Below are 25,934 nucleotides of genomic sequence, written 5' to 3' on the forward strand. Positions count from 1 at the left end.
CGGGATCGCAACCCTCGGTGTTGCTCCCTTGCCTCGCTCAGCCAGTGAGCGGGAACTGGTCTGCTTGTGGGATCCGAACCCGGATCGCAACCCTCGGTGTTGCTCCCACGCCTCGCTCAGCCAGTGAGCGGGAACTGGTCTGCTTGTGGGATCCGAACCTTTGGGCAGGAGCACCGCCGCGCTTCCCAAGCGGCGCACTATCCAGTGCGCCACCGGGCCGACCCAGAGGCTTGCTTTTTTGATACAGGTTTTCGAGGTATGGTCTCATTTCCCCCACAATATGTGAGGCCTGGAGGAGTGAGAGGTTGGCCAAGGCCACAGCTCATGTCAGTCTGTGGCCAGTGGGGCTGAGGATTGAGCTCTGCTGAGCTCAGGGAGGTGTGGCCACTCTGCAGCCCCCATTCATGTCACCCCTGGACCACCCTGTATCAGCAGGGACTGACCCGAGACTGAAACGCTCCCTTGGCCCCTCCAGTCCCTGGGGCCCTCTGTGGGGGACGTGAGCTGCTTCAGGCCAGTGGTGCCCTTGTGGGAAGGTCCAGCAAGGTTGGGTCCCTGTGGAGGTGTTGAGCTACATTGTATGGAGCAAAGGGAAGGATCTCGGAGGATGAGAAGGCAGGCTGGTGTGGTGGTACCCGCCTGGGTCCACAGCGGCTTCCTGGCTCAGCATCCAGAGATGGCTAACAGGGCAGTAGCAGCAGCGCACATGGCAGGGGAACCTGGGAGGATGCAGGAGGCATCCTCTGTGGGGCTGGGGGACCTGCTTGATACCCCCACCCATTGTGGTCAGTAAATGTTCACTGTTGTTAACTGGTGGGGAGACTGCAGACTTTTGACCTTTTCCAAATGGGTCGTGAGGATGCTGGGAGAGCTGCGTGGGGTGTGGGGCGGGTTGTGGCCTCCTGGGCCAGAACTAGGCCATGGCTGAAGACCCAGCAGCCGAGCTCCTGGACGTGGCCTGTCTGAGCTTGGGTTGGAGGGCAGGGGGACCCAGATGCAACCTCAGTAGCAGTTGCTGGTGCTTAGCCTGTTGTCACAGTGACATCCACGCTTGCTAGGTCATTGTCCTGTACTGATCTCACCACCAGAAGGCACTTCCCGTGACTTCTGTCCTGCAGGTTCTGCCCATCTTGGGAGGATGCCCATCTTACCAGCATGTGGCTCTGCTGTGAATGCGGTCTCTGGGATGCTCCTTCCTGGCTTAGGTTGGTCCCCGATTTTCTGGAACCACAGCTGTTGGTGCTGCCTCTGCTGCAGGAGCTGTTGTCCATGTGACGGTGCACTAGAGGGCAGCATGGCTCTGCTCTTCACCACCTCCATCATGTTTCTGCTGGAAATGTGGAAGACAATCTTTTCTGCTCCATGGGCTGTGTCTCAGGGTCGGAAAATGACAAGGTTGTACACCTTCCTGCTAAGCCACCTTACTCTGCCTCTGGTTCTGGGAATGGCTCTCATTTTGCTAGTATCCAAGGTGTAGATCCTCTCTGTGCTGCCGGAGACAGGTGGGCCTGTGTGTGATCTGGCATTACACACCTTTGAAGTGAGCTTCAAGCCACTGGGCAGGGCTTCCCCGGTGTGTGGTGACTTCACGGTGAGCTTAGTTGGCAGCTCTCCTGGCTGCTTGCACCTGGCATCCATGTCCCCTGGCCCGGCACCTGCTCACACGGACACCAGTGCTGTGAGCTGAATAAGGACCTGGGCAGATCAGTGGTGCCAAAGCCTCAGGTGGTGTCTGGTCACACTCCACTCACCCCTCCATTTACTATCTTTGTTCAGGAGCTCAAACTAACAGGGCAGAATTCCTGGAGCTGAGGACAAGGTGGGGCCTGGAACTGACAGAGGCATAGGCTGTAGGCTTGTGGACTGTTCTTGTCATTGGTTTGCAAATCTCTACTTGTAAAAGAATCCCTGTTTTTAATTTCCAGCATCACCATTTTAAGCTCCAGACGGTGCCCTTTTTTCAGTAATGGGCACTTTCCTGAAACCTGCAATGAAACGTGAATGTCATTCCTACTTTGAATCTCGTGTTCTCTGTTGCACATCACTGAGAATCCCGATTATAAAGGGAGAATTGGCACTCTCCCACAAATCTGGATTGTAATTATGGGTCTCTATGTGATGGGACCATGTTGTGGTATCCTCTGAAGTTAGTGCTGGTGCTCGTGGTAGGTGCAGGTGGGGTTATTTAGCAGGCAATTTACAAGTACAGGAGAGGGGCCTCCTTACAGGTGTTTATGGGTCTCTATGTGATGGGACCATGTTGTGGTATCCTCTGAAGTTAGTGCTGGTGCTCGCGGTAGGTGCAGGTGGGGTTATTTAGCAGGCAATTTACAAGTACAGGAGAGGGGCCTCCTTACAGGTGTATTCACCTGCTCACAGGTAGTGTCCTTATCTCTCCTTGCCCTGCTAGGCTGGGTGATGAAGGGACTCTCTTTGCTCTGGGCTGTTCCAGGGAGGACTGGGACACAGTCTTTCCTCGAGGGTGCTGGGGATGCATTTCTGACTCCTGTCATCGCCCTGTATCTTTCTTCAGCCATGTCCATCCCTCTCTTCTCACCTCCCATCTTTGCATACTTCCAGCCCCTTTTCTGCTGGCGCCTGGGTATCTCAGCTTGTGTCCCCAGTGCGTCCTCAATGCATCCGGGTCCTGCATTTTTTGACCTCTTTGGCTTTTTGTTTCACTGTTTACCTCTGAGCTGGTGGCACTTTCAAAGATGTGGAAGAGGCTTCCCTCTGATATCCCCACACCTAAGGGCCGAGCCCGCAGCCTGTGGCCTTCATCCTCACAAAGTGCTTTCAGGTGGCCATGCATGTTTGTGTGTAAATAAGATAGCCACTCTTCTTGCTCTGGGTGTCCATCTGCTTGCTTCACTGCTGGCTGCTGGTTTGCATGTTTGGTTGCTAAGCAGTGTATTCAGGTCAGATGCATGATCACAGATGCATTTGTTTCACTGCAACATGAAAACACGTCTCCAGCAGCTCTCTTGGACCAGAACAGGCCGGCACCTAGTTCCAGATACTCAGAGATCCAGAACCTTGTTCGTCCAGCCAGGAAAGCTTCAACAGTGTCATGGGACCCCTGAGAGTCTTTTCATGGTGATAGGGCCCAGACCTACGGTAGGGAAAGTGAAAGTAAATGGTCAGGGTCTCTCAGATGTTCAGAATCTTGCCAAGTATTTGATGTAAATATGATAACTGTGCCCGTGTGCCCAGGTGTTCTTGGTTATTGTCTGATGTATATGCACATGTGCGCCCAGGCATTCTTTGGTTGTCTGACTCGCACCCAGCTGTTCCTGGGTTATTGGACTTAAGTATAAAGGATGAATGGCTCTGATCCACAGTACCCCCCACCCCCTGGGATGCCCTGGGTGGGGGAGGGCACTGCGGCTGGAGGTTGTTGCTACAAGCTGCTGCTGCCAGGGCCCCAGGGATGCTCCAGGAGGCCACCGCTGCTGCTGCCTTTGAGGAAACTGAGGACTGAGCTTGCTTTGGAATGAACCTGTCAACTCTCCAATGGCTCCTGGGATCTTTCCCAACTACCTAGCTTGTGACCTGTATGTGAGGGGTCTGTGACCCAGTCTGCACAAAGGGTTTGAAGGGTCTGTGGGTCCTAGCCTGACATCTACAATTCTGAAGCACTTGTCATCTTGTAGTCTGGTGACTGTTACTGTAGCTGGGGTCATCTCTGTGGTGCTTGAGCACCAGGTCACTGGCAGGCTAGGTCCTCTCTCCCCGAGTTTGTTCCCATCTTGCCTACTGAGATTTTCTCCAAGATGTTGGATTTCACATAGAAGGTCTCTGCCTCTTTCCAGCACTCTCCTGTTCTGGCTCCTTCCAGCTCCTCTCTGGCCTCGGGCTTTCTTGTAGACCTGACCTTTCCCTTCTCTGGCCCATGCTCCACTTGGCTCTGGGCTTTGCTCTGGTGTCCCTCCTCTCCCGGCTACCTGGCTGAACCTGCCCATCCTTGAGGCCAGCTTAAGAGATGCCCCAGCTTGTGGTTTTCTCTTACTCCTCCTGATCTAGTCTGTCTGGTTATCTCAACACCCGATTCTATTCTGCTGTCTTTCTGGTTTCCTGTCCCACGTATTAGTCCTGTCTTAGTGGAGGCAGCACAGCTGTTAAGAGCGCTTGTGGTTTTCTCTTACTCCTCCTGATCTAGTCTGTCTGGTTATCTCAACACCCGATTCTGTTCTGCTGTCTTTCTGGTTTCCTGTCCCACGTATTAGTCCTGTCTTAGTGGAGGCAGCACAGCTGTTAAGAGCACCAGCACTGTGTCAGACCAGCCAGGCTGCAATTCCACCTGGGCCACTGGCTAGTTGTGAGGCTTTGGACAAATTACTTAACCTGTTCTTGTCTCATTGGGGATGTGGAGCTGGTAATATTACCCCTCTCCTGGGGCTGTGGAGGTCAAATGAGTGAGTGCCTCTAATTCCTTACAATGGTGCCTGGCACAGAGGGAACACTTGGTTAATGGGAGATTTTTACTGGTAGTGGTTTTCTTTCCAGCTACTCCAAGGACTCTCAGTCCATCTTAGATTCCTGGGCCTGGAGAGGGTGCTAGAATAGATGTGCCGTTTATGGTTTTTATGTTCACTAGAGCAGAGGTCAGCAGATGAAGGATCCTAGGAGTCCTGGTGTGTGGTGGGACTCACTATGCACATGGGGTGACCCAGCCTGGAGGGAGCCAGGTGCAGGAATGCCCTGTCCAAAGCCACACAGCCAGGTCAGGTGAAGGAGGAGCAAGGACTAGGTTGAATATGTTACTGTGGTATTTGCATAGAGACAGTCTCAAATAAATTGAGGGACAATCGGGTTTACCTTGTTCCTACTGAAAGGTTGGCTCTCCTGGGATATAAGCGATTCTGGGAAATCATTATGCATGTACTTAGGTAAGTGGGGTACGGCATCCTTTAAGGAACAGCTGGCACTTGCTTTCTGACGGCGCGTCTGAGTACTGAGAAAGTGACAAGCAGGGTATTACCAGGCTGGGGGTGAGCTTCTGTTTGGGCACCTTGTTTCCATGCCAGTGTTCAGTGCCAGTCTAGGAGGTGGAAACTCCTTTTCCAGATGCCTCCATCCTGGTCTCTCCTGTGCGTTGGAGGTGGCAGGGAAAGAGGAAGAGGTGGGATGCTGCAGAGCCCAGGAGGGTTTGGTGCCAGGAAAGACCATTTCTGGACATTCTTACTTGCCTCCTGGTGGTTTTGGGAAGGAGGCACATTAGTGCAGACCTGAGGAAAGCAGGCCAGGCCAGGGTGCTGCTATCTTTGCAGCTGCTAGGCCTTGGAGATTGCCATGAGGGGCTTCCTGTGGCCACCTCTGTGTAGCAGCTTGGAGTAGAAGTAGAGTAGAAAACAGACTGTGCCTAACAGGGGCATTGCTGAGGAAGGGATGACCAGTACCTTTGAAATGGAGGACAGAGGAGGTAGACAGTGACCGAGGACCTGTATCCTGAGGCCAGAGTCCAAGTGCTGGTCATCCACACGTCCAGCCATTTTTTTTTTTAATCAATAATGAAGTTGGCCAGTGCTTTCCTTCATGGTTTTACTTAAGAAGAAAGAAGAGAAAGAGGGTCTTTCTGTAATAATGTTGCAGTTGTTCCTTTGCTTGCCTGTGCTTTCCTGAGGGTCAGTGGCAGTGCTAGAGAGTAGAGAGCTTGGGCTCGGGGCTCAGATCCTTGTCTTCTGCAGCTGATAGGAGTGTTTGGCTGCAGAAAGGAGCCCCTTTTGTTACTGCAGTAGCTGTGCTTACTGAGAGCATTTCCATCCTTCCTGCTCCAGGTTTCTAACACTGGCTGGGGCTGCCAGAAATTCCCAAGACTCAGTGAGCCCTGAGTGAGCTCAGATCTTCCCTGGGTTTGCCCCATCCTCCTAGCTGTGCTTACTGAGAGCATTTCCATCCTTCCTGCTCCAGGTTTCTAACACTGGCTGGGCCTGCCAGAAATTCCCAAGACTCAGTGAGCCCTGAGTGAGCTCAGATCTTCCCTGGGTTTGCCCCATCCTGTCTCAGCAAACCCCACCCCACTCGGCTACCCTTTTGGCTTCTTCCTTGTCTCTGGCCACTCTGCGCCCTTTAGGTTGTCCTTTGGTGTGTTTGCCCCAGCATCTCCATCTGTACCCCTGGTCCCTGCGCTGTCATCTCTCACTTACTTTATTGCAGCAGCTTTGAACGGGTCTTGTTTCTGCCTCACTCCAGTATACGATGATTTTAACAAGAGGATCCGAATGTGTGTGCTTCCTTCTCTCTCCCAGATTAAAAATCTTTTAGCAACTTCCTCTATCATCTTTTGATCCCTGTTCCTCTTTACCTTTTTAGAACATATCGCTGGGATTTAGCTGCTCTCCTTATACTGAGTTTGTATGTGGCCGCCTCGCCTAAATTTGATTAGTTCTAATGGCTTTAATGATGATTTTCACAGATTTTTTTCTGTTCATGCTTCTTCTTGTCTGCACAGGGCAAGCTGTTTGGTCCTTTCCTCCGGTCTCTACACTTCTCCCTACTAGTTCCCTTCCCAGTGCATTGGCAGGGCCTCCAGGATGGCTGTGGCTGAGGCTGGGGTCTCGTGTGCTTACGTACTATTCATGGTACCTTCTCAACTTTTCCTGTCAAGTGTGACATTTGTCATCAGTGTCTGCTAGATACCTCCTGTCAGAGGAAGTTCCCTTTGAGTTTCCAGGTTATTAAAGCTTTTGAGGTGGAAAAGGCGTTACATTTTATCAAAAACTTTCAAGATAATCACTTGATTTTTTTCCCCCTTTGGTGGGTTAGTGTAGTAAATTACACTGGTCTAGAATCTTTTTGTGTGTTTTCTGCTTGTTCCTGTTTTCTGTAGTGGTTCATGTAGAAGGCATGTTCCAGTTTGTGAAGATTGGGTGGTGCTTGCCTGCAATCTTGCTCACTGGTGTGTTTTGAGAGGTGACCCTTGGCCTCTCAGGTGTTCTGCCACTTCTCAAGTCAGTTTAGATAATCTATATCTTTTGGGAAATCATTCATTACATCTGGATTTTAAAATTTATTAAACATTGTATTTTCTTACTCATTAATCTTTATTTTTGTAGTAAAGTGTGATTTATAATTTTATGTGATTGCACATGAATAAACACGCATGCAATGTGGGGATGATGATACCTATGTCATAGGTTACTCTGAGCAATTAAATGGGTGAATATCAATGAAGAGCTCAGAACAGTACCTGATAGATTATAAGTTCTATGCAAATGTTGGTTAGAAATATCTTTTTTCTTGATCGCATTTGTTAAGGTCTTTTTGGAAAAAATAGTTTGGTTTTACTGATCAAGTTAGTCATTACTTTTTCCTTATGGCTTCTTTCTTTTTTTCTCTTCTTTTCCCTGGCTACCTAAGTTGTGCGTGTAGTTCACTGAAAATAATTGGAAATGGGAAATAATATTTATAATGATTTTCCTGTTTTTTCTTATAGATTGTATGTTCCAGGGAGCAAAAACCCTGTCTGTTTGGCCCATTGGCACAGTGCCTGGCACATAGTAGATGGAGTAAACAAATGCTTTCCACCCCCTTGTCTTCTCTGTTAATTCAGCTTCTATTTTGGAAAGTTGGACAGCATTCTAAGTAAATTCTCAAACATTGAACTTTTAGCTCAGAGAGTCTCACATTTTATTGCACATCAGAATCACCTGGAGGGCTTGTGAAAACACAGATTGCTGGCCCGGCCTGCAGAGGTTCCATTCAGTAGGTCCAGGGCCCCAGGCTATGCTGGCACTGTGGGTGGGTGGGCAGGGACCACATTTTGACCTCCTACCTCCCCCACCCCCCATGCAGCTGCTAAGGCTCCTGCTGAGCTGTGCTTTTCCTCCCAGGCTGAGTCACCTGGGGAGCTCTGAAAACAAATGCCTGGCCCACTCCAGACCAGTTAATTAGTTGCCCTAATGAGCTTCATTAGCTTAATAGTCTCAGTGCAGATGGCTTTAACAGCAGCCAGGGTGGAGACCCCTGCCCTGTTAAGTCCTCACGTGGAGGCTCTGCTGTCATTATGTGTGCCCTTGGGGTAGCCCTGGGCATTGATCTTGAACTGCTTGCATTGGACTGATGCAAGGGAATAGAAGGGGTTCTGGGTGATGCCTCCCAGGTGCTGCGTGTGTGTGAATGAAAATGCTCTCATGTGCTCTGACCTGGAAGATGGTTGGGAGTGGAACTGAAGACCTGTCTCATTTGTTACCTGTGGGACTGACACTAAGGGGGCATCAAAGTGTTCACACCAGTCAGGAAACAAGTCCAGTGACCTGCATGGGAGGTATTCCTTCTTTTAGGAAAGGGGCCCTCAGGATGGCAGTTTCCATGTGCAACATAAAGTGATAGATACATGGGGTGGCAAGCCTCTTTTTTTTTTTTTTTTTTTTTTTTTTTTAAAAAGAGAGAAAATCAGCAACTAAGTATATTGTACCCTGTAACCTTGTGTTTTCTCCTCCCCTCTTTTCAGGACTACCAGACTTGAAAAAAGTGGTGGTGATTCCTTATGTTACCTCTAGGGAGAAGATAGACATTTCGAAGATTCCAAATAGGTAATAAGCCAGCCATGTTCTGACCCACAGGTCCGTGCGGAACCCATTTGAAATACCACTGGGAAGTAGACCTCTGTGGATCTTTCCTCTTAGAATCAGTCATAGGACTTAAGTGGAGGAGATTTTAGTTATATTCATCATTTGTAGATGGGCCACCTAAGGCCCCCAGAGGGAATCCCTCAAGCCCACATAGTGAATGAGTGGCAGAACAGAGAAGGTCCCAGGAATCCTTTCTTCCTGTCTGGTGTCCCTTGGATGTGGTGGACTTGGATGGGCCACACAGTTCTGCATTGGAACAAATGTGTATGTGCATGTGCATATGTGAGTGTAGGTGCATACTGCACACACATGTATGTGAATACACAACACACAGGTATGTGCATGCATGCAAATATATATGTGTTTGCGTGTATGTATATACATACATGTGTTCCCCCCCATTAGTACCAGTGTTTGTTCCCCATTGCTAATGATGCCTTCCTTTCCTTTTCAGACATTTATAAAAACCGCATGTCTTGAGTGCCAAATAGAATTGTGAACATCTTAATTTGAATAGAAATTAAATGGATTATGGTTTGGTCAAAGTTGAATTTGTCCCAAAGTTCTTGGAGTTACACTCCTTTAATCTTTCTTGGAACAATTTTGGGGAGAGGGCTCTGAGGTCAGGCATTTATGCCCACAGGGTAATCTTCTCCCTTAGTCTGGAGTCGGTGCTGGAAGGAACCTCATGAGTGGCCCCTCACAGTTGCACAGACACAACAGGGGGTCCTTGGGGGAGCCCCCGACGCCCCCTGTTGTGGAGAAGATTGCAGAGCCTTTTTATCCAGGCAGACTAGTTGATGCATGTATCACCAGTTTTGTGTGGGGTGCACTCTGAGGACACCAACAGGTATAAAGCATATGTTGTGTTCTTTGGGGGGTGCAGTCTAGTTGGATGGATGAGACACACATTCAGGGAGGGTGGTCGTGACCACTAGGTCCAGTGGACACATCTGTGCCCATTGAGTAGGAAGGACAGGAAGTGCCCAGGAGTTGAGAGTGGGGTGTGGTTGCTTTTCTGTGGGGTCTGGGGAGGTGGTATCTGAGCTGGCCTTGAAATACGGGGAGGGTCCTGGTACAGCTGTGTGTGCCAGATTCCAGAGGCTGAAGGGTACCACAGGCAAAGTGTCAGCTGGGCAAGGGCTGTGGTCTCCAGAGCCAGACTTCTCAGCTTCAGGTCCCAGCTGTATGACCTTATGCAAGTGATTAACCTTTCTGTGCTTTGGTGTCTCTATCTGTAAAATGGGATGGTACCTTCCTCACAGGCTGGCTGTGAGGATTAAAAAGTGAATGTTCAGCAAAGCTCACATAGTTAGCTCTCAGTAACATTGTCTGTCCTCATGAGGCTGTGGGGACTCTGACCCCCAAGTATCACGGTCAGGACATGCTCAGCCTTTACAGGCAGGCTCAGGTGCGTGTCCCTAGGAATTGCAGGAACCGTGCCGCCCTTAATGAGTTACAGCCAGAGGATGGAACAGTGTCTTACTTTATGAAACCTCAGATTTAGCTCTATGGGCTTTATTGATGGAGGCCTTAAAGCACAGAGAGTAGGAGGAACATCAGACTGGTTTTGCCAGCCCTGTGGCAGCCTGGTTTTTATTTCTCTGAATGTGTTTATCAGTAATTGATACAAAATGAGAGCATCCAGTAGAATCACATTAGCCACTTCATTTAGCCTGATACAATGCAAAATCTCCCCTCATTAAACCCTGGGAATTGGCCTCCCAGTGCTGTTCATCTTTCGATTGCCGGATGCCACAGATAAACTAAAAACACCTACGTGCCCATCTGCAGAGAACTGGAAGCGGGGAACCACCCTTTGGGCTTTTCATTTTTAGAAGAGCAACAAAAGTAATCATTATTTACTGTGATTTATAGACCATTTGAAAGAAAAGGTTTTTTCTCTGTGTGAAGTATCCAATTAGATTGGGCACTTTATGTAAATGGGATTCGTATCTGAGGTGGAGGTGAGGTGGGGCTTTCATTGGCTGTAAAGTTCCACAGTGAATAATTTTCCTTCCTCTCTGGAGCACATGGCTTTGTTTGTTTACTGCTCAGAGGTGAATTATTCTGGATGCCCTTTTTAAACCACTACCTCTCCCCCAGGAAACAGCCTCATCTTTAAGGATGCTTTACCATGCAAGACAGCAAAATTCTTTATTTTAGTACATATGCATTTGTATTTCAGAGTAATTATCCTTAGCAAATTGTGGCAGGCTGAGCTTAACTAATTCCCACCCTCTCCTTGAAAGAGAGAAAGTCAGAAACAGTATAAGGTCAGTATTTTGGGACTGATGTTTCTGCTGCCTCAAAACAGAGAAACCATCCTTCCCAGGATGGCTTTGTAGCCTCTGCTGCTGCTTCTAGCTCAAAAAACAAATCTCTTGTTCGCACTGCCCCTTTGGTGTTTTTTGTTCACCTTCATCGATGTTTTATGTCAGCTTTGAGGGTGAGGCTGGGGTAGATTTTTTAGGTGATAGTCAGTAGCTGGGATTTTAATTTTATTTGTTTTTGCAGAAATATTTGTATCTTGCTATTAAAAACCTCAGGGTATAGTAAATTAGCGATAGGACATATTTGTCTGCAGTCTTTCCATCATTGGAACTACAACTGCGGTTTTGGGAGATTGGCGCCACCTTCCTGCTGTGGGGACATGACCTTCATGTTCAGGAAGGGCTCACTGCTCTAGCTTCTCGCCACTTTCTTCTTCCCTGGTGGAAAGCCTTCTAACTCAGACCCACTTGACTTCCCTTTGGGCAATCATTGGAAATAAGGTGTTTACTAATTAGGTGATTAATGGCAAACAAAGGAAATGAGCTTGGAAGACTTCAGCGCCATTTTCAAAACCTCCTTGAGCAGTGTTTGCAAACAAACAGTGATATGTTAATTGTAAGTGATTCTTCTCCCCTGTGTCTGTGGAAGCATTTCAAAGATTCCCTAAAGAGACAGACTTGGCCCTGGCAGCAGGGCCAATAAACCAACTGCAAGTGTTCACTCATTAATTAGTTTCCTTCAATTACCTTGGATTAGTGAAATTTGACTTCCTCACTCCCTCATGTAAAGCTTCCAGACCAGGTCAGTGTCCCTAGAAATCCAGGCTTTTGTTATGGTAGAAGTGGAGGGAGGGTGTGTGCCAAATCTCTGGGCAGACCCAGTCCAGCACTCTGGAACGTTCACTGTTTCCCATGTGTTTCTGCCCACAGCATATTCCTGGATGATTTTCTTGCATCCAGGGCAGGTCAGCCAGCCCCCCAGCTGGAGTTCGAGCAGCTGCCTTTCAGCCACCCTCTCTTCATTATGTTCTCGTCGGGCACGACTGGAGCGCCCAAATGCATGGTGCATTCTGCGGGGGTAGGTCACCCTGGGAAGGCTCTGCCGAGCCTCCCCTTTATTTTTTCGCTGTGATGGGGGCTCCTGGCAGGTGATGCGGCATTCCAGTCGTCAAACTGCACCCCCTGCCCAGAGATTTCAGCGTGCAGCTTCTCAAAGTGGGCTGCTGTGCAGAGATCTGGAATTGGGCCCAGGGCGATGGAGAGCTGCTGTTCCAAGGGCAGTCGTGACAGGCAGAGCGGTCACCTGTGCAGCAACATGTAGTGAATGCAGTGGATGGGCCCTGTCAGCATTAAGAAAAATGAATCAGAATAGATGAGAATAGGGCTGGCCCATGGCTCACTTGGGAGAGTGTGGTGCTGATAACACCAAGGCCATGGGTTCGGATCTGTATGTAGGGATGGCTGGTTAGCTCACTTGGGAGAGCGTGGTGCTGACAACACCAAGTCAAGGGTTAAGATCCCCTTACCGGTCATCTTTAAAAATAAAAAAAAAAAAAATAGATGAGAATAGACAATGTCAGCACATCATGGTCATAAGATGTGGGTGTGGGTGTTTTGTGAAACTTTCATTTCATACATAGTGTATGTATGGATGTGTGCGTGTGCTAGGTGGCATCGCAAAACTTATATATAACTGGGTTGTGGTCAAAAATATGAAAGCTGGGTTATGTTATCAAGTATAATTAATTGAGAAGGAGCTTACCATGGTACGTTAGTCTGCTAGGGCTGCTATAACAAAATATTGTACCCTGGATGGCTTAAAAAACAGAAATTTATTTTCTTAGTTCTGGAGGCTGGAAGTCCAAGATCATGGTTTCAGCAGTTTTGGTTTCTTCTGAGGCCTCTCTGAGGCCTCTCTCCTTGACTAGTAGATGGCTGCCTTCTCATGTCCTCACGTGGACTTTTATGTGACGCTCCTAGTGCCTGTGTGTGTCCAAATTTCTTCTTTTTATAAGGACACCAGTAAGACTGGATCAGGGCCCACCCTAATGGCCTCTTTTTAAGTTAATCACTTCTTTAAAGGTCCTATATTAAAATATAATCACATTTTGAGGTGCTGGGGGTTAGGATTTCAACTTATGAATTTTGGGGGACATAATTCACCCCATAACATGTACCTTTTGTTTTTCATCAAAAGTCCAATGCTATTAAAGTACCTGAAATAATAAATTATTAACCAATAGATTTTATGCATATAAATAATGACTTTAACCATTTATTTTTGAAGATATAAAATACCTGTAGAACTTATAGAAAACTAAAAGTTGCAAGAATAGTAGGACAGCTTTGTGATACCTTCAGCTAGATTCATTCATTGTTAACATTCCCTTTTTGACATTTTCAACAACTGTTTTTGACTTTTCTTCAAAGCATCTTTTGCTTTATTTCTCTGTTTATATACACACGTTACTATTTTGCTTTTTGCTGAATCACTTGAGAGTAAGTTGGTGTCATGACGATCTTTTACCCCTTAATATTTCAGCACATACCTCCCAAGAACAAGACCAATCATCAAATTCAGGAAAGTTAATGTTGATCCAATACTGTCACCTAATTTTCAGTCTGTATTTAAATACTGCAGTTTTCAGTACTGTCCTTCAGAGCAGTACAGGCTACATTGTATTTAGCTGTCACATCACTTTAGTGACCTTTGATCTGTAGCAGATCCTTGGCCTTTATTTGTCATTGCCATTTTTGAAGAGTCCAGGCTCCTAGTTTTGCAGGATGGCTCTCGTGTCTAACTTCTCCTCATTGTTCAATCCAGACTATGCATTTTGGCAGAAACACCTGGGAAGCAATGCTGCGTCCTTCTTAGTGCACCGTATCAGGGGGCACACGATGTCAGTTTGTTTTGTTATTGCAATTTAACTGGGTCACTCTTTGGAAATGAAATTCCTGAGTGAACTTGGTACTCTTCTCATAACTGCTGTCACATCTTACTTCCTCTAATCTTGCTGTGCTCCTGGACTTGATGAGAAAGCTTCTCTCTGACTCAGATTAAATCCTTACCTTGGACTCGGGCCTTTCCTGGGCCAATGTGCGGAGCAGAATCCTTGCTTCAGGCCTGTGGCTCTTGTGCTCCTGTTGCTCTGGGGTTTCCTCCCTGGCCAGCTTTTCAGCTCTCTCCATATCTAATTCACCACTTGGCTCAGCCTCTGGGGAGAAGAAAAACCCACAGTATCTTTGTCAAAACTTGTGAATGCCTTCTTTTCTCCCCAAGTCAGAAGAAGAGAATTATCCAAGTGGAGAAACCTCACGTTCTTAAACAGCTTGCTAGCTATTGTTTGCTAAGATGGTGGTATTTGAAAATGAAATATAAAATTTCTGTTATTCTAGCTCATTTAGCTTTTACAGATGTTCTCTGTACCTAGAAGCAGGTTGAATGCCTTCCATAATAAGGAAACATTTGCACCGGAATCATTTAAAAGCATTTATACAGCTTCTTACAGAGCATTTCTATCAGAACATGGAAAGGAGTTAACATGGCCTCATTAGTGCCTGGATTTGGGCCCACCGAAGGTCTGCTTGCAGGCTGTGAAGTATAACTGCCAGATACAACCTGTTAGTACACAGTGTGTGACTTCTTAAGAAACCACAGGGTGGGACGGGGTGGGGAGGACATCAGGGGCCAAAGGCTTTATTTGTGACCAAACTGAGTTGCCTTTTGCCTTTTTGTAGGCAGTGAGTTGTCCTTGTTGAAACCATCCTGTTTCATTAAATCCAGTCAGGGGCATGTTCAAAGCCTAAGGTGATGCTGGAATTGTGTTTTCCCCATGGAGGGGCAGCTCTAATCTACCTAGTTAAAGGTCTGTTCACGAGCTGTGAAACCTTGCAGACAAGGGCGGGTCTAAGAGGCCAAACAACAGACATTTTAAGGAAAATTGAAATGTATAACTGTGCTTTTATTTTTAGTGCTTTTTGCATAGCAAATGTCATTTTTTTTAGGAGAGGAACATAAAAATGTATTAGATGTAGTTTGCTCATAAAATGATCACGCCTGGTATATTTAGTGTGTGGAAAAATAAGGAAAAATTATATTTATTCTATCTTCACTGGGCTTTTGCATCTCCAGAGAAGTGAGTAAGCATCTTGCTTGTTGTCAAGAGTTATCTTGACAGCAAACTTGAAAACCTCAAGGTGAAAATGGGCCATGGTGACTGGACTGCTTATAATTCCCCTGGCTTATTGGGGCAGGGGTTTGGTTACTGGTTGATTGGTTTGTGTTTTCTAAGCACATGAAAGGTCTCAGAAAGCAGCATCCCTTTCCTTCCTTTGAATTACCCTCCTGCTTGAGCCCCAGGAAACCATGCTGTTTATACTTCCTTATCCTTGGAAAGCATTCAGACTCAGCTGTAAATATTTAAAAATTAAAAAGAAAAAAAACCCCAAATCATTTTTAAGTTAAGGGAAAGACTATTGATGTGAATTGTTAAGATTCATACAGAGAAATTTTTGAGATAGAAGCAAAGGCTTCTCTGCTTTGTGCCATCCAAGGGGGTGGGGATAGTGAGGAAATGAACTTGTGTGGGGTATAGGTGTGCTGTGCTTGAAGCAGGTGATGTGGGCAAAGACACAGATTTAAAAATACTGATTTTTAAATGAAAAAGAAAATGGGAGGGGGTTTGCCACAGGTTCATATAATCAGAGTTCCTTGTCCTTGAAATGATTCATTGTATAAAGATGATCATCTTTGATGGATTTTGGACATGGCCGGCGCCAATATGCACACAATAAACACCAGCATGAAATAGCTGCCAGCCTTGTCTTCCACTCCAGCACCAAGCCCCTCACCTCTTCCCTTTATGGGAAGCCTCCTGACTTAGAAACAACTTTCCAGCTTCTGCATCAGTGTAGTTCTCTACCCAGTTCTCCACCCAGTTACATCAACCTAATGGTCCCTACCCCCATACATTTCATGCCCCAAAGCTAATATAAACCCTTGCAAACCCACTGTTGCTGCTGTCCCGCATTTTCAGGGCAGTCCTGGGCTGTCCTCCATTTTGAGCACAGCCTGGCAGATTTCTTTCTTTAATAAAGCTTGAACGATACCCGGCATCTTAGCTCACTTTCTTTCAATATTTATACAATGGAAAGAGTTCTTGAAAAGTTTGTCATCCCCAAATTATTGCCCACCAACTCTGCATGAGAACAGTGGGTGTTACAGAATTTTCCATGGAAGCTGTGCCTGCCTGAGGTGGGGGCAGCCATCCCTCAACCTGCACAGAAACACCCCCTGCAGGCTCAGCTTCAGGAGCCTGAAGGCAGCCGTGGGGAACCTCGGGAAAGGGCCTGTCCCCGCCCCCCACAGTTTTTCTACACTGGCTGAGCATTGTTCACAGGGCCAGGTGGTGGGTACCATTTGGGATAGCCCCTGGAACAGGAATTCTGGCTCCTGCATTAGAGTTGGCTAGGGTTGTTTTCTGCTGAGCTCTTAAAGGGATCATCTCCAATTGGCTTTTTTTTTTTTTTTATTGGGTATGATGAGGGTCATAAAGGCTGTTTTTTTTTTTTTTAAAAGATGACCCGTAAGGGGATCTCAACCCTTAGCTTGGTGTTGTCAGCACCACGCTCAGCCATTGAGCCAACCGGCCATCCCTATATAGGATCCGAACCCACGGCCTTGGTGTTATCAGCACCGCACTCTCCCGAGTGAGCCACGGGGCCGGCCCATAAAGGCTGTTTTTTGTTTTGTTTTGTTTTTTGTTTTTTTTTTTTTTGGCGCTGGCTGGTATAGGGATCTGAACCCTTGACAAGGCTGGATTTTTTTTTTGACATGGGTCCTTGCATCATCCCTAATGTGTCCTCAATAGCCTGGGGCTCCTTGGGTAAGAGTGGGGTGCTCACAGATTGGAGTAGACTGGAGGCAGTGGTCTGGCCCATACCCACTTCCCCCTTTCCAGGGCCGAGAAGGGGCAGCATCTCCAGTCTTTCCTTAGGATCTCACATGAGAACCTGGTAGACGTGGGAAAGCTGAGGCCAAGAGTGTGCAGGACTTTGTGGGGGCCGCTCGCTGGCTCTCTGCTCTGTGCTTGGTGATGGGAATGTATTAGTCTGTTTCTGTTGCTTATAACAAAATGCTAGGAACTGGGTACTTTGTAAGAAACCGAAATTTACCACTTATACTTTCGGAGGCTGGGAAGTCTAAAGTCCAGGGATCACAAGAGCTTTGTCCTGGTGGTGACTACAGTGACTCAGGGTATCACATGGCAAATATGGTAGAGCAGGGAGACAGAGACTCACATGTGCTCTCCTTTTAAAGCCCCAGAACCACATCCATGACCATCATTATTCATCTATTCATTAGCACACGGTCCTCAGAATCTAATCACCTCTTCAAGGCCCCACCTTTCAATTGCCATAAGAGGATTTCCCATCCTCTGAACAGTCACAGTGGGGATCAAGCTTCTAATACATAAAACTTGGGGGACACAATTCAATCTATCAGGAAGCTTCCTTTCCTCCTTGTCACCTACCAGCCAGACACAGGGCTGCTTGGAAAGAGTGGTTTCAGGGCAGTGAAATACTATACAGCTGTTTTTAAAAAACAACCCCCCCCCAATAAAAAAACCACCCAAGGGCCGGCCCGTGGCGCACTCGGGAGAGTGCGGTGCTGATAACACCAAGGCCACGGGTTCGGATCCCATATAGGGATGGCCGGTTCGCTCACTGGCTGAGCGTGGTGCTGACAACACCAAGTCAAGGGTTAAGATCCCCTTACCGGTCATTTTTTAAAAAAAAAAAAAAAAAAAAAAAAACCTCCCAAAACAGCAACAAAAAATCCCCATGAGGGAGCACTATGTGTACTGATAAAGATCTCCAAGGTATGTTATTAAGTGGAAAAAGCAAAATGTAGGACAACTTGTCAAAATTTAAAAAATAGTGTAAGTAAATATGCTGGTATAGGCGAGAAATATACCTGGAAATCTATACAGGAAACAGCTAACTCTGGCTGCCTCTGGGGAGAACTGGCTGCAGAGCAAGGAGAGAGAAAGGCCTTTCAGAGTATGTGCTTAGAGTTTTGGACTGTGCTAGTATATTGCCTATTAAACATTAAAATTACAAAGTAATAGGAAGTGCATGGGGGCTGGGAGGGAGGGGGTCTGGACGTTTTAGCTGGATGCAGGGTCTCATGTTGTCCCCTAGGCTCTGATCCAAGGCTTGCAGAGGAGCCATGAGTCCCAGTGAGGGTCTTGCCCAGCCGTCTCCCCTTTCCCTGTTTGGCATGGGCAAGGTGGGAGCGGGGGGTTGCGGGACAAGGCTGGTCTTGCGCCTGTTCTGTGAGTGCTCTTTGCCCTGAGCCCTGTTCTTTTCCCCTTGAATTTGGACTTTGCTCTCAATAAGGTTCACTTCTCTTCCTCCTAAAGTTGGCGGGGCCCTGTGGTGCCCTTGATGGCCTGGGCACAGAGAGCTCAGAGAGCTCACAGGCAAGCAGGAGCATGTCGGGGTTTTCCTCTGTGTGCCTTGAGTGCTGGTCAGGTGACACAGGAGCCACGGGGCTGGCGTGCTCCAAAGTCTGCTCTCCTGGGAAAGAAAAGGGAGAGTTTCTTGGGCAGGGTGTCGAGTGAAGCTGTGAAACTGCCTTACGCCAGGGTGACTCCTGGAGGGCAGCTGCCTCATTGTCTCTCTTACAACCTCTGCAGGGGACCCTCATCCAGCATCTGAAGGAGCATGTGCTTCACAGTGACATGACCAGCAGTGACATTCTCTTGTACTACACCACGGTAAGGCCTTTCTACAGGTACTGGAGAACCGTCGTGTGTGTCCAAATGTCCCTTTCTCCGTGCTCTGCACCTGGCCCTGGCAGTCCCTTATTGGTGTCTGATGTTGCTAGGACTGTGTGACAAGACAGCAGATGCACATGGTCCCTACTGTAGTTTAGTGTGGATTGTACACCATTAAACCAAAACTTGAGTTCAAGGTTTTGGAGGTATTCCTGTCCATGTTGAATACTGAACAATGAATGCTTAGGATGAGTTAAAGCAATTGTGTTTTACCCCAAATGGGGAGAACTCAAAATTGTCTTTTTCGAAGACCACGAATATCAAGAGGTTCTAGAAGGATCTAGCTGCATTTCCCGCATGACACTTTTGTGCCGAGTTTTTAAGGAAAGAGAGTGCTGGGGGCAGATTCCTGACATGTGAGGCTGATGTCCAGGACCCTGGCTGTGCTACTTGTGACAGCCCCCTGGAACCCCCTGCAGACATAGGAGGGGGGGCCTCTGGGTGTGCTCCTGGTACATGACCATGGGCAGGCCACTTTACTCTCTCTGTCCTGCCGTGAATTAAGGAGTATGGGCCAAATGATTCAGTTTTCTCTCAGCTGCAGGGATTTATCCTGCACCCCTTCCCTACCCCCAACACATGGGTCCTAGGTGCTGGGCCCCTCCAGGCATGGGGCCTTTTTGATTTTGTGCCCTGTCTCCAATACCCTAAGGAAAGGAAGTCCAGGGAAGCAACATCACTGCGCTGCTGTTATTGAATTGCAGAAAGTCCCCCAGTAGCTGTGATGATGCACCATTTTCAGACAGGTGATTTAAAATGACAGGGTATCATATTGAGAAGAAGTGCATGATGGGAAGAACTAAAAAATTTGGAGTTTTCTCAAAGCCGTTTTATTTATACTGGAAGCATCCTGCCCATAAGGGATCGGGGCATTACACGGAGCACACCCGATGTTAAGATGGTTTCAACAGCAGCCTCAGGTGGCAGTTGTTGTGGTTGCAGGTGTCACCCTGGCCAGGCCTGTGCTGTGTCACTTATTGACCCTACTTTTAACAGCCTTGCTGAACTGTGAGGTGGTTGGGAATGCTGTGCTGCTTGTGCTTCCAGCCACTGGTTTCCTCTTAGAGGAATGAATTCTTTGATAAAAGAAACTCCACTAATACATTGAAACCTGTAGAGAAAGCTGCTCAACTACATTGAGACTTTGGCCTGTGGTCCCTCGTGCCCTCACCTCCATCTGGGGTGCTGCTGGGGAAGGAGGTCAGTCTTCCCGGGGGTATTGGGTTGGCCACTGGAGCCTGTGGAGGTTGAGGACAGCCCTAGGTTGAGGTTGGCATGGAGGAGGGTTTTCAGGTCACTTGGGCTTAGGTAACCTGCTTGCTTGGCCCCTGCTTTGCATGCCCATTAGATTTCTGTCTTGTGTCCTACAAGCTCTTGTCCGGGGCTTATTACTCAGGCTGTACTGAGAACCCCTTGGGTGCTTCCCCATGCGGCCTCCCGGTCCCCACCTTCTGAGATTCTGACCTTGGGGCTTCAGTTTTTCCAGGTGGGGGCATGTCCCCCGTGTCCTTCTTGCTTACGTGGTGGGGTTGGGGTGCTTCCATTTGCCCTCCAGAGCTGAGATTCCTGCTGGAACTTTTCATCTGCTTTCTTGTCTGTCACTGTGTGTGTTTTGTTCCAGAACTACCTGTAGTTGGGAGTGTTGTCAGTGGAGGTGTGCACACCTTTTTGGCTTTATAAAAATTTTAAATTAAAAAGTTTTCAATTAAAATTAGAAATAATTTAAATCCACATGGCAACATGTGCCACATGGCACGTGGCAAACATTTCAAGCAATTGTGTGCAATGTGCACATGGCAAAAAATTCAAGGCCTGATTTGTGGTGAAAGGTTGGTGTTTTTCAGGGCCCAAGGCAACTACATAAGTCATTTTTGCACAGCCTCCCGTAGCACAAGCCCGTGCCTCTCCACATCTTAGTTCCCATTTGTGTTTGGCTCAGTTTCAGGGCTTTTCCAGGGGCACCAGAGGCTGGGTGGCAGGTGGGGGGAGTGGGCTCTGCGCTCTGCCTAAGCCTCGCTGCTGTGTTTGTTTCAGGTCGGCTGGATGATGTGGAACTGGATGGTGTCCGCTCTCGCCACGGGAGCGTCTGTGGTCTTGTATGACGGCTCCCCCCTGGTCCCGACGCCCAACGTGCTTTGGGACCTGGTTGACAGGATAGGGTAGGTACCCGAGATGTCACTCTCAGGGGACAGGTGAAGCAGGCGTCGGCAGGAAGGCTCTTGGGAAACAGACACGAGCTGTCACTGTTGCCTTCTATCATCGTAGGGTGCCATCTTCGGAGTGCTTTGCCATCTGGACATCCCCTCTTGGGGAGAGCGCAGGAGGTGCCAGAAGTAGAAGTGGAAGTTGTCAAGGAGTGGGGGATGGGGTGGGCGCCACCAGCAGGGACAACCAAGGAGACCAGGACTCTTCCACGTAGAATGAGGGGACTGCCCCCAGAGTCCAGGAGTGGGCTCTGAAAAATCTAAGGGCATCTTATTTCTTTTCTTTTTTTTTCTCTTTTTGTCTTTTTTCGTGACCGGCAACGGATCGCAACCCTCAGTGTCGCGCCCGTACCGGACCGGGACCGGCAACGGGATCGCAACCCTCGGTGTTGCTCCCGCACCTCGCTTAGCCAGTGAGTGGCCGTTCTGTATGTGGGATCCAAACCCTCGGCGGGAGCGCTGCCGCGCTTCCCAAGCGGCGCACTGTAGCAGTGCGCCACCGGGCTGGCCCTTATTTCTTTTCTTTTAAAAACTTTTTATTTTAAAAATCTTATTTTTAAAAAATCATTTTTTAGTAAAAACTACATATTTAAGGTATATGTTTGATGTACATATGCATAGTGAAATGATTAGTTAAGCAAATTAACATATTCATCACTTTGCACAGTTACTTTTTGTGTGTGTGGTGAGGGCATCTGAAATCTACTGTATTAGCAAATTTATGGTGTACAATACAGTGTTGTTAGCTGTAGTCACCATACTGTACATTGGTCTTATTTCTGTAATTGTGGAATCTAAGAACCTCCAGAGAAACTCAAAACAGGAAGCCCCTGAGGGTCAGTGTGAGTAGTGTTTCCTATAAGGTTCCCAAACTTGAAGAAAATGAAGTACGATAAGGTCTGGACGTGCACACCTGTTCAGGGAAGAGTGTGGATGCGTTCACAGAGGGTGGGGGCAGAACCTGTGTTTGGGGGGTCTGCAGCGTTTTGACTCCACCACCCTTTCTGCTGAGTCCTGTGGTGAGGAGGGGCTGCCTGTCCTCAGCTGTCCCTGGGTGCTGGTGGCCACCTGTCTCTGAGAGTTCTCTCGACTCTTCAGATCTACACTCTGAATCGCTTTCTGTGGCCTCCCTATGGCCCTGTGAGCTTGTCTTTTTGTGTTGGATGGAGCGGTGGCCCTTAGTGGTGCCTTAGCATTAGGGAAATGGGCCCCTGCCTCTACCCCATCCCCACCTCATCGTCTTCGTTAGGAACCGTCAGAAGATCCTGTCTCATTAGCACTTTGTGATAAATTAATCATGATTGGTTGACACATTCTCGCCACTATGGTTTGTGGTCACTGTTAATGATGGTGTTTTCAGGAATAAGAATGTAGAAGCCACCAGAGCTCCAGGGGCCTGGAAGTAACCACGCTCTGAAACGTTCTAATTACTCCAAGTGTGAGTCCATTCATGGTGGGGAAACCAAAGGAGCCACTAATGATTTTAAATCCTTGGCCATTAATATTTTAGATATAACTTTGCCTGGCCTGGGCAATATTTAAATCCTGACATTTGGCTCACATTATTAGTGAGGAAGATTATTTCCTAATGAGATTGGTTCCAGCGAAAGGTTAATCAAACCCCTGGGGACTTAGATGGCTTTAAAATCTCTACCCTTCATACCTCTGAGCCAGGTGCCAGGTGGAGAAACTTTATTTTGGGGTGTGTGTGGGAGTGGGGCGGGCTGGGGTAGGGTAGTTACCAGAAGCGGGATGGAGAGGAAATGTACATCACTGGGCCTAGTGCTAACATACTCGAAGGACAAAGGGCCCCCGGGAAACACAGCTCAGTGTGCGTCTGTGCGCGTGCACACATACGGGTGTGTGTGTGTGAATGTGTACATGGGTGTGTGCGTATGTATGCACAAGTGTGAGGATGTGAAAGTGTGTGTGAGAATATGTGGAAGTGCATGAATGTGTGTTGTGCAAATGCACACATGTGACTATGAATGTGTGCATGGTTGTGTGAGAGTGTGCATTTGGTGTGAATGTATGTGTATGTATGGGTGAGTGGTGCATGTGTGTAGGGGTGGCTGTGAGTGTGTGTGTATATGGGTGCATGTGGTGTATGTGTGTATGCCTGTGTGTGCACATGTGTGTGAGAGTGTGTTCCCAGCACTGTGGCCTGGTTCCATGTAGTAAGCAGGCACTGAGCACGTGTCTTCCGTCGGCCCTGGTTGGACTGTGCCCAGGTTTTGCTGGTAACATGGCAAGCATGGAAGTTGTATGAAGTGGCCTGTGTTGCTGTCTACGAGTGGGCACATTGTAGTAAGATAGTTCTAGATGTCAGGTTCCTCACGGGAGCGCAAGCTTGTCATTCCAAGACAGTGAATTGGTTGGGCAACACTTTGCCAATATCATTTTAATGCCCTGCACATTTGGAGTCTGCTGTGTGCCAAGCATCCTGCTGGGCCCTGGTGCACACAGCAGTGATGGGGTCGAGTGGGCCTTGTCCTCATGGGAAGGAAAGGAAAAGAGAAAGGGGACGACCTCAGCTATGATAAAAGTGCTGCTGTAAACTGGGTTCAGCAAGTCCTCGTGGAGGTCACGGCGTCTGGGCTGAGGCCTGAATGTTTAGGAGCTAGTGGCAGGATTAAGGACACGTGTTCCAGGTAGAGCAGTATGTGCCAAGGCCCTGAGGTAGGATCGAGGTGGGTGTATTGGGGAGGCTGGAAGGAGACTCATGGGGCCCGAATGTGAGGAGTCGATGTAGGGGCAGGGGCAGGGGCTGTCCTTGAGGCAGATCTGTGTCTGGCTCCTTGCAGGGCTGCAGTCCTGGCGTGGGGTGCCAGGTCCCAGCAGCTTGAGAGCTGTGAAGTTGTCTCTTTCTCTTGTGTGTTGAACCCCAATTGTGCTCACTAAAAATAAGACGCAGCCTGGAGTTTCCACACATGGGCTCCCATACTTACATGAACTAAATGTTGTTTTTAACCATCTTATGCAAGCCCTGGGAATAGATGGAAGAATCTGCCATTTCCTCAGACAAGCAAGGCTGTGACCCACAGGCCTGGGACATACCTTCTCAGAGTCTTGGCCATCTCACCAAGATCTCAGCCTGCAGTCTTCCTGTGACTTAAATGTGCTCTAGAACCCCAGAGGGCCATCAAGTTTTCTGAAGGGTTGGGGATGAGCAGAATAAAACCCATGTGTTGTTTGTGTGTGGTTGGTGATTGTAGAGCTCTGTACCCTTAGCTAGAAGCTGTCACTGCTGTCCAGTGCTGGGTGGATCCATTAGAGTTATGAAGTCTCCGATCCTGTTAAAATATAGATATCCCTGAAGGGGTGACCCCTTAATCCTTGAACGTGTTGTTGAAGTAGTTCATCAGACTCTGAGTTTATGAAATAAGCGTTGAGGGGATGGTGGGAGGAGCCTATTCCTCATCCCCCTGCCCAAAAAACCCAGACATCTCTAGGGCATAGTGATCCAGGGGGTGCCTGTGGGTTGAGTGGTAGCTTTAGTGGTGGCAGAATTGTCCTGGGGGAGTGAGGAGAATAAAGGCACAGGAGGTACAAGGACCACAGTAACCCACTTCCCTGCTCGGAGGGAGCCGCACCCTGTTGTTGATTCACCCCACATCCCAGCCGGCCCTGAATCCTGAATGTTCTGTGTGGCTTTGCCTCTCAGCATCATACAGGGCGTGACAGGATGGTCTTACCGATGAATCTCCACCCAAGTGTGCAGAGGATGAGGTTTTATTGCCCAGAGGGACATGAGGGGTCTTGATTTTATATCTTCCTTTGGTCCTCCAAGAGAAAATATTCTTTAGTTGGGAAATCGGGTTTCCACATTAAGAACCACTGCACTGGAAGAAGAGCCGAGGGAGGAAATAGCAGATTAGGTAGCGCTCCCCTGGAAAACAGTGATTTATACTCAACACAATGCATCTTTCTGTGAGTGCAAATGCAGGGATAAAGGACTGTTGATTCTAAATGTTAGATGAGAAGAGCTGCAATTTTCTAAGCTTCATAAAAATGCGAGGTTGTTTAAGAAAAGGGCATGGGTTGAAGATTTGAAGTATGGTACCTGTTTTAACAAGTGAGGAATTCCATAACCCTCTCTACTTCACTGGAAAACGAATGTGTGAGGTTGGAATTTGAGGGGTCTTGTATGACCTCATTTAGTTCCCCAAGATAAAATACTGTGCAGTTGGGAAGACAGTGGGTTCAAGTTCTTTATTTACAACAATTGTTTTAAATAAAGCCAGATGTCAGAGGGAGCTAGGAAGCTCCAACTCTGCACGCTGGAATCAACGTGAAGACTTGTCACATTGTGCCTCAGAGTAAACAGGTGCCGAGACTCACCCTCCAGTAAATGTTAAGTATTTGTTCAACCCAGAAAAATACTGTGTCTTGGGTTTTGCAAACTTGTCAGAAATAAATCACTAATCTTAGAAGCCTTGGTGTGTGGAATATGCAAGAACATTGAAGAGTTTCTGGTGTTTTCTTTCCCACCCGTACCCTTAGCATCACCATCTTGGGAACAGGTGCCAAGTGGCTGTCCGTGCTCGAAGATAAAGATATGAAGCCAGGTAAGCTGCCTCAGGATGTACCTGTTCCCTGCATTGCCAGCCAAGGGAGTTAAATCCATCGTATGACTGTTCCTGCATGTAGGTGAGACTCAAGGCATTGGATTTAGTTTTAATCTTCTGTGATCCTTCACTCTAGTGGAAACCCACAATCTCCAGACACTTCGCATGATCCTGTCTACAGGGTCCCCCCTGAAAGCTCAAAGCTATGAGTACGTCTACAAAAACATCAAGAGCAGCGTTCTGCTGGGCTCCATATCAGGTATGGCTCCCGCTCTATGTACTGGTGCGGTGGGGACAGCCCACCTTGCCTCCTGACGGCCACGCTGGGCCCCATGACATGCACAGCCTCTGACTTAGCGTGTGCACGTTTGAATTCATCCTGAGGACACATCAGCAGGGCATACAGTGTGCACAGTCTATCCCTGTTACTCCTGTTACTCCAGGTAGTGACGTTCTATGAAGTCGCTGTGAACAC

At 47.9% G+C, this 25,934-nt stretch overlaps 1 protein-coding gene across 1 annotated transcript in view; it reads left to right on the forward strand.

The window, feature by feature from the left end:
• The window catches only part of LOC103610952 (acetoacetyl-CoA synthetase-like), a gene marked incomplete at its 3' end in the record, with an annotated part of 39,031 nt that extends 13,313 nt beyond the window's left edge, over positions 1-25,718 (forward strand). Inside the window, exons 7-12 of the mRNA XM_008595006.1 lie at positions 8,453-8,534; positions 11,777-11,924; positions 18,547-18,627; positions 20,722-20,846; positions 25,395-25,459; positions 25,596-25,718. Coding sequence (XP_008593228.1) covers positions 8,453-8,534; positions 11,777-11,924; positions 18,547-18,627; positions 20,722-20,846; positions 25,395-25,459; positions 25,596-25,718 — 624 coding nt within the window. The remainder of the gene's footprint in view (positions 1-8,452; positions 8,535-11,776; positions 11,925-18,546; positions 18,628-20,721; positions 20,847-25,394; positions 25,460-25,595) is intronic.
• Positions 25,719-25,934: the final 216 nt, after the last annotated feature.

Source organism: Galeopterus variegatus, unplaced genomic scaffold (genome assembly GCF_000696425.1).
Source record: "Galeopterus variegatus unplaced genomic scaffold, G_variegatus-3.0.2 Scaffold12127, whole genome shotgun sequence".
NCBI classification, from domain to species: domain Eukaryota; kingdom Metazoa; phylum Chordata; class Mammalia; order Dermoptera; family Cynocephalidae; genus Galeopterus; species Galeopterus variegatus.